The sequence below is a fragment of the Mus caroli genome, unplaced genomic scaffold (genome assembly GCF_978045245.1).
Source record: "Mus caroli unplaced genomic scaffold, Mus_caroli_1 scaffold_8, whole genome shotgun sequence".
NCBI lineage: Eukaryota > Metazoa > Chordata > Mammalia > Rodentia > Muridae > Mus > Mus caroli.
In genome coordinates, this window is record NW_028227263.1 from 126,620,024 (window position 1) to 126,627,897 (window position 7,874).

The window sequence follows — 7,874 nt, forward strand, 5'->3', positions numbered from 1 at the left end:
CCTCTTGCTCTCAGTACTGGAATGACAGGTGTGTACCTCCTACCCAGGGGCTTTCTGCATGCCAGCTGGGCAAGCAGGCACTCTACAACCAAACTCCAGAAACAGCCCTGCTTTTTTGTTTTGGTTTGTTTGTTTTGAGGGAGGTTTTTGTTTGTTTTTCTTTGGCTTTTTAAACATTTTATTTATTTACTTATTAATTAATTAATTAATTAAATGTTAATGAGTCTGCTGTCACTGACCAGAAGAGGGCATCGGATCCCATTACAGGTGGTTGTGAGCCATCATGTGGTTGTTGGGAATTGAACTCAGTACCTCTGGAAGAGCAGGCAGGGCTCTTAACCGCTGAGCCATCTCTCCAGTCCCTTTTTAAATTTTTTGAGACAGGCTTTCATGTAGCTAAGACTGGCCTTTAGGTAGCCCTGTGTATCCTTTAAACTCCTCCTCCCAAGAGTGGGAATCACAGCTGAGCACACCTGTCTCTCCACCATCTGTTTTTATTCTAAACAAATTGTCTGGCCTCTCACCCCAGCATTGGAAAACAGCCTGGGTCCCTGGAAGCCAGGCAGGCAGAAGAAAGCAGTGTGTTCCATGTTCTTTCAGCCAGTGGCATCAAATAACAGCTCTTTTTTTTTTTTTTAAAGTATAAGGCAACTCGTCCAAGAAGGTTTCAGAATTTAAAAAATAATACGTGTGTGTGTGTGTGTGTGTGTGTGTGTGTAGAGAGAGAGAGACAGAGAGACAGAGACAGACACACACAGAGAGACAGAGAGACAGAGAGAGGTATGCACACATGCATGTGCAGAGGTCAGAGGACTGCTTGCTGCTCTTACCTTATGGTTGCAGCAGATCAAACTCAAGTCCCCAGACTCGGCTAAAAGCATCTTCGTCCCCTTAACCGTTTTCCTGGCCCACTTCTTTTGTGTGTAAGGAGATCATTTTCCTAAAGGAAGTCTTACGCGTCTCCCCCACCTCCCAACATGCTCAGGACACATTGTGGTTTCATTAGCATTCATTTATTCATCAACTCATATTTATACAGTAGAATATCAACCACAAAGAACAAAGAAGGGGAACCCACTTCTTAAGTGGAGTTGTGGGGAGGGTCGCTATAATTTATTTGGGGATTTCTGCCAGACATCTGCCGCATGGATGCAGGTAAGTACCTCAGATTGTTCATGTCACACAACAGCCTGCAGTACAATGTCAGGAAATGTCACTTGGTTCCAACAATCTCCTGAGGGAATGATTTCATGGATTCTGGATTTGTGGACAGCATTTAATAACGATCCATGCTGCCTGTCACGAATACAATGGCCACAGGAGAAATACCTGAAAACACATGCATGTCTCAGGTTGCAAAATGATGGCAACAAATGTCACACTGTCCTTTATTATGCAGCCCACTGTGCCTTAATGTTAAACAGAGTGCATGGGGCAGAGGTGCTACAGGCTGTGCAGCGTCTGCATAAGAGCGGGCTAATGTAATAGTGAGCCCAGTGTTCTTGAGAGTGGGAACACACGGGCAAGGACAGAAAATTAAAACATAGAGCCAAGAACCTCTTCCTTATCTAAAATTATACCTAGTGTGTGTGTTTGTGCCTGTGCCCATGCCTGTGCGTGTGTGTGTGTGTGTGTGTGTGTGGTGTATGTGTGATGTGGTGTGTTTGTGTGGTATGTGTATGGTGTGGTGTATGTGGTGTGTGTGTGATGTGGTATCTGTGTGGTGTGTGTGATGTGGTGTATGTGGTGTGTGTGTGTGTGGTGTGTGTGTGATGTGGTATCTGTGTGGTGTGTGTGATGTGGTGTATGTGGTGTGTGTGTGATGTGGTATCTGTGTGGTGTGTGTGTGTGATGTGGTGTGTCTGTGTGGTATGTGTCTGTGATATGGTGTGGTGTGTGTATGTGATGTGGTGTGTGTATGGTGTGGTGTGTGTGGTGTGTGTGTGATGTGGTATGTCTGTGTGGTGTGTGTGTTATGTGGTGTGTCTGTGTGTGTGGTGTATCTGTTTAGTGTGTGTGTGTGTGATGTGGTGTGTGTGTGATGTGGTGTGTGTGTGATATGGTATGTGTGTGATGTGGTGTGGTGTGTGTATGGTATGGTGTGGTGTGTGTATGGTGTGCTGTGTGTGTGTGTGTGTGGTATGTGTCTGTGTGTCTGTGTTGAGGTGGGTGCCCATCGCATGACTCTCATATGGAGACCCTTCTACAGAGACCTGGTGATCAAACTCATGTGGTCAGGCACCGAAGCCCCAAAGACTAAACTGACTTCATCATCTCTCCAACCTATAGAGCTACAGGCTTCTTGACCACAGATCTGAGGCTGAAGGATTGAGTGAGTTTGATGGTTGCAGGGCTACAGTGTCTGAAAACAAAAAGATACATGGGGTTCTCCATGTTATCAGACAGTAGGAAAATCCCATAGACATAGGTGGTGCAAGCCTGTGATTACTATCCTAGAGGTACTGAGGCAGGAGGATCATGAGCTAAATAAAGGACAGCCTTGGGTACATAGTAAGTTCCAGACCAACATAGGCTGCAGAGCAAGAATCGGTCTCAAAAGATTACATTTCCTATGCACACAAATTACAGTTGTGAAATGCAATTCACTTGGAGCCCTCACAGATCCCGGAAGTAGTGGAAGCTTGTAGGTCCCCAAAGAGAGACTTCTCCACCCATCCACAACTGGATTTCATGGTAATTGTTTTTCAGAAGGGGCAGCTACCATACATGGCAGTGAACAGGGAGAAGAGCTAACAATGAAAACCCAGTGCAGATTGACTTCCTCAACCTGGATCAGACTTCAGGGAGTCTAACAACAGATGCTTTGTTCCTGATGTATTTAAGCCCAGTATCATCTGGGAAAAGGCTTAAGACAACCTCTGTTGCACAAGGAAACATAATTACACTGAGACTCAACTCAGGTGCATGTCATGCCTTCTAAGAAGGTGAATTCTAGAAATGTGCTACCTGTACTAGCTTAAGGGCCTAAGGAAGGGGCTGGCCTGATCTTGGTCACACAGATAGTGTAGAGGTCATCTGAGCTGTAAGCCAGCTCTGGTCCTGATTGTGGGAGCTTGATATGGCCTGGACCAACGGATAACACAGAGCACAGCTTCCAGTTCTCAGCTTTCTGGATGGAAGAGCAGGTTTATCATCTTTCCCATTGGACAGGCAGCCCTGTGTGCTTAACATTCCTGGTTTCTCTGGAGCTCGGTGGGCTCTAGACCTTCGTACAATGCTCCTGATACTTTCCATCCTCTTCCCCCTCCCACAATTATCAGATTATAGACTTGAGGCCTCCTTATTTATTGAGATGGCTACCATGTGACCCAAACTGACCTCAAACTTGCTATACAGTCAAGGCTGGCCTCAAACTCTTGATCTCCTGTTTCAACAACACTCTCTCCCCTCCAAGTCATGCTTCCTAGGATTTAACTTGGGGAGACCTACATGCTTACCCAAGGCGCCAATCAAAGTTAAGGGTGTCACCCTGACCTTCCTTTCAGTAAGGGAGAGTCGCCATGTACTGAACAGGCACAGCCTTTTAGGGACACAAACAGAACAGCAAGGTCCTCAGTGGAGACAGTGGGCAGCACGTGTGTCAACCATGGTTTATGAACTGTCTTCAACTTGAAGTCTCTGGTGATGGTGCCCGAAGAATAGTGACCCATTCCCGGCAAGGATTTTTCTTCAGGACAGGTTCTTTCGGGGTCAGCTCCAGTTTTAGCAAGTCTAGCAAAATACTTTCAAAAGCTTGCCATAGTGGACCTTCTGTTCAGGCAATGGCTAGGAGGCACCTGTCCCCTCTGTGGTCTCTATGGCAACAACCTTGGATTTGTCTCCCTTTGTGGGGCTGGTCCTGCTGGCTTCAAAGTTGCTAGAAGTCTTCTACAAGTCTCTGGGACCCTTCTCAGTCAGAAGTTACTCTCCTTAGCTGAAGCAACACACACACACACACACACACTTCCATGTTCCTTGCACAGTCTCAAACATTACCCACAATTCCTCAAATATAGAAAATTAGAGCCATGAGGGCAAGGCTAAGAATAATTGACTGTATGTTCTGTACCTGGCACATTGTAGACGCTCAGAAGATTTTTGTTGGTTAAATGAATAACGTGTCCACGCTCAATCACATACGATCACATACATACGGCTGTACATTTCTTTAACTTTACTTAAATGGAAACTTCACTCAATTAAATGTATCTCAGTAACACCGCTATCATTGTGAATGTCACGGTCAGGAATTTTTGTTGGATTTTTCCTCCCTTTTTGTTCCAAGATCCAAGTGCCATTCTGAAATATAGTGGGTGTGAAATAGACATATACAGAGTGAACAAAAAAAAAAAACAAAAACAAAAACAAACCACTCTGTAGGCCACACCCACTCAGCTCAAGCCCCCGAGTTAGGAAGTACTAGGCTCAGACTGTGGATATAGTTCACTAACACAGTTTGCCTAGAATCTCCCAGTGAGGGTCCGGGTGCGTGGTTCAGTGATAGAGCGCTTGTGTGGCATGCTAAAGGCCCCCTAGCTCAGTCTCCAGGATTGAGCAGAATAAATAGGCTTTCCTGACAAGGTCAAAACAACGTGCCACACTCAGGTGATAATCTTTCTGGCTCAAAAACCACCCATTCACTGGTCTATCACCTCCTATCCAGTCACTCAATCCCAAAATGTACCTTCCCACAGTCACCCCAACCCATTCAGATGACTCCCACCCTCCCTTGCGCACCCCCCTCCCCATACACACTCGTCATAACTCACAGCTTCTTATCAGAAGCCTGCTGTCGGCGTCGATTTTTCTTGTTTTTCTTCTTGCCCTTCTTTCCTTCTTCAGGCTTGTCCTCCTTCTCTGGGTCCTCCAGAGGGGGCACCCCATTCCCCTTGGTGATGGCCCCCTTGTCTTCATTCTCCCCTTGTGGAGACAAGCAGCCCTTCCTGGGAGGTAGCTCTCCAAGACCTAGCGTGGTGGGACACAGCTCCTGCCTGAGGATGCGGGCCACATCCTCTACCGTCCTGCCCTCTCTCCGCAGGAACAAATTGAGTTTGGTGAGGAATTCAATGTCCTGCCATTTGGGCATGTAGACCACTCTCCACACACCGCCCTTGCCTTTGATCTCCCTGGGGACCACATCGTAATTGAGGTCTTCTGCCAACCTAATGATAGCTGCCTTGGATCTGTCTTCCTCCAGAAAGGCCTTCCCAGCCACTTCAAACTTGCCCAATGGTTTGAGGGGAACCCGTATGATGTCTTCAAATTCTTGGTGGCTACAGTCCTCTGGGATCCCCAAGATCATCAAGGACTTATAACTGTCTACCTCCAAGGCCTTGCAACCATGTTCTAACAATGCAATGTCCTGCACTCCAAATACCATCTTGCCCAACTCCTTGAGGCAGCTGTACGCGCGCTGCTGCGCTGTGGAGCTGCCTCGAGAAACCACAGAAGGATCCAGGATGCTGAAGTCTCTTTTCAAGGGTGATGAGAAAACAAGGCCTCACAGGTGAGGCTATTGATAGTCCCAATTGGTCCAACTCAGTCAAGAGGACCCCCGCCCAGCCGTCTGCAGCCTGCCCTCTGCGAGTGACTCACGTCAGCCACGGAATTGGAGCTGGGTAGTCGTGGCTCCCAGGTCTTAGGCAAGGTTGCTCCAAGGAGAGTTTGAAGATGCACTGTCGGTGGCCTTTGGCAATCTCTGTGGACCCGAGGCCACTGGTCTCCCACCTGCTGCTGCCACCCTTGTGAGTGTTGGGGTGGCGACTCGCAGGTGAAGTAGGTCCTTCTTATTGCTGGCCCAGAGGTCGCCCTGTGCCCTGTGACAGAGTTAAAGACCAGGATGTGGCAGTGGCGGCTGCACTTGCTCCGGCAGTGACGTCATAGCTTCCCCGTGCGCTGAAGCCCTGTGGTCACTATGGCAACCGCCAGAGCATCACCTCCGCCATTGGCAGATCCTGCTGCTTTGAAATCAGAAACGAAGGCAAAGAGGGGTCATTGGGAACTGAAGGGTCAGCGCCTCATACCTTTCTCATTTGAGAAAGGAGAGGATTCCAGGCAGGGTGTAGGCAGGGGGACAAAGAAGATACAAAGTAAGCCTGCGATGTCGTTTGGGTTCAGAAAGTTAGGGTACAGTCAAAGAATAAGAAAAAAAACCTTTAAGGACAGAGAAGCCAGCTTGAAGGGTACTCATGAGTCAATTCAGAGAATTTGAACATCACTACAAGTTTCTTTCTTTCATTCTTTTTACCCCTGAGATCTCGTCTCCTAGGCTGGTCTTGAATTTGCTATATAACCAGAACTTTGGACTTCTGATTCTCCTGCCTCCACTTCTCAAGATCCAGGGCTACCACATGCCTACAGCAGGGTGCCTGGTCTATTGTAGCTCTGAGGATGGAAACCAGGCTCCTAGCATGCCAGGAAAGCATCTACCAGCTGGGAAACACTCCTGCCTGAGCATCAATGTTAAAATCAACAGATTGTAACAGAAAGTAGCAAACATTAATACTTCCTGAATAAACTAAGAACAGGTGGAGCCATGTAAATGCATACACAGGTGGAAAGTTATTTTTAAAAATCTTTCCTTTTTAAATGCTTTTTATATATTATGTCTGAGTGTTTTGTCTGCTTGTATGTCTGTGTAGCACATGCATGCCTGATGCCATGCAGGCCAGATGAGGACATTGGATCCTTTGGAACTGAAATTACAGTTGTGAGTCGACCCTGATGAAACCTTCCAACTGAAGTCAGATCCTGGGAGAAATCAGGAGGTGGACCTGGAGAGATGGCTCAGTGGTTTAGAGCACTGACTGCTCTTGCAGAGGACCTGGATTTGGTTCTGAGCACCCACATGGTGGCTCGTAAGTACCTGTAGCCAAGGGTGGGGCCAAACACCTTTATTCCTAGCATTCAGGAGGAAAGAAGGCTGATCTTTGTGAGTTCAAAGCCGCCTAGTTTACATAGCCAGATTCACAAAGCAAGTTCCATCCAGTGAAGGCTGCGTAGTGAGATTGGCACTAAATAAATAAATATTCAAAGCCTAACTACTTGTGCTGGGCAGTGATGGCATGTGCCTTTAGTCCCAGCACTCAGGAGGCACGTGCAGGTGGATCTCTGTGAGTTAGAGGCCAGCCTGGTCTACAAAGAGAGTTCTTGGATAACTAAGACTGCTACACAGAGAAATCCTGTCTGGGAAAAAAAAACCTAATAATAATAATAATAATAATAATAATAATAATATAAATTAATTATTAAACCTAACTACTTGTAACTCCACTTTCAGAGATTTGATGCCTTCCCTGGTCTCTTCTGGCACCTACATAGATAGATACACACATACACATACACAGGCACTCAAGTAAAAAATAAATATTAAAATTTTAAAAAGTAATTATGCTGAATATAAATGGACTGTTTATGCAGCATAGGAAACACAGTGTGCATCCATTCCTGTGAATACACTTCCCTTCTCAAGTTTCAAAGACACAGGGCTGGGGGCAGAGCTCCGCAGTAGAACATTTGCTTAGGACATTTCAAGCCCTGGCTTCCATACAACATTCACACAAAAAAGAGCATGGGAGGAGACTGGAGAGATGGTTTAGCAGTTAAGGGCACTTCCTCTTTCTTGCAGAGGCCCCAGGTTCGGTTCCCAGCACCCAGGTAGCATCTCACAACCACCAGAAACTCACATAAAACAAAATACATAAAACCTTTTTACATTAAATTAAAAAAAAAAAAACAACAGCACATGTACTTAGAAGAGAGCTGGAGCGAAAAGAATCACCTTCAATTCTATTCAAGCTTTATTTTTATATTTATGTCTATGTGTGAGCCACACATGTGCAGGTACGCTTGGAGTCCAGAAGAAGGTATTGGAT

General features: G+C 46.3%; 1 protein-coding gene across 2 annotated transcripts; it reads right to left on the minus strand.

Moving 5' to 3' along the window:
• Nucleotides 1–1,039: 1,039 nt before the first annotated feature.
• Nucleotides 1,040–5,854, minus strand: Pnma8c (PNMA family member 8C). Of its 2 annotated transcripts, XM_029479189.2 has the most exons (2): nucleotides 4,770–5,854; nucleotides 1,040–4,299 (listed from the first exon to the last, which is right to left on the minus strand). In XM_029479189.2, the coding sequence occupies exons 1-2, from the start codon at nucleotides 5,378–5,380 to the stop codon at nucleotides 4,200–4,202; spliced, it is 711 nt and encodes a 236-aa protein (XP_029335049.1). In that variant the 5' UTR covers nucleotides 5,381–5,854; the 3' UTR covers nucleotides 1,040–4,199. The 2 variants fall into 2 exon arrangements, with proteins under 2 accessions (XP_029335049.1, XP_029335050.1); XM_029479190.1 differs by lacking the exon at nucleotides 1,040–4,299 and having other exon boundaries at nucleotides 4,761–5,854.
• Nucleotides 5,855–7,874: the final 2,020 nt, after the last annotated feature.

Coding starts and splice junctions, on each gene's coding strand:
- Pnma8c (XM_029479189.2), bottom strand. CDS start 5,380: ATGGTATTTGGAGTGCAGGACATTGCATTGTTAGAACATGGTTGCAAG. Junction 4,300..4,769: donor CAGGCTTCTGATAAGAAGCT/GTGAGTTATGAC, acceptor ACTATATTTCAG/AATGGCACTTGGATCTTGGA.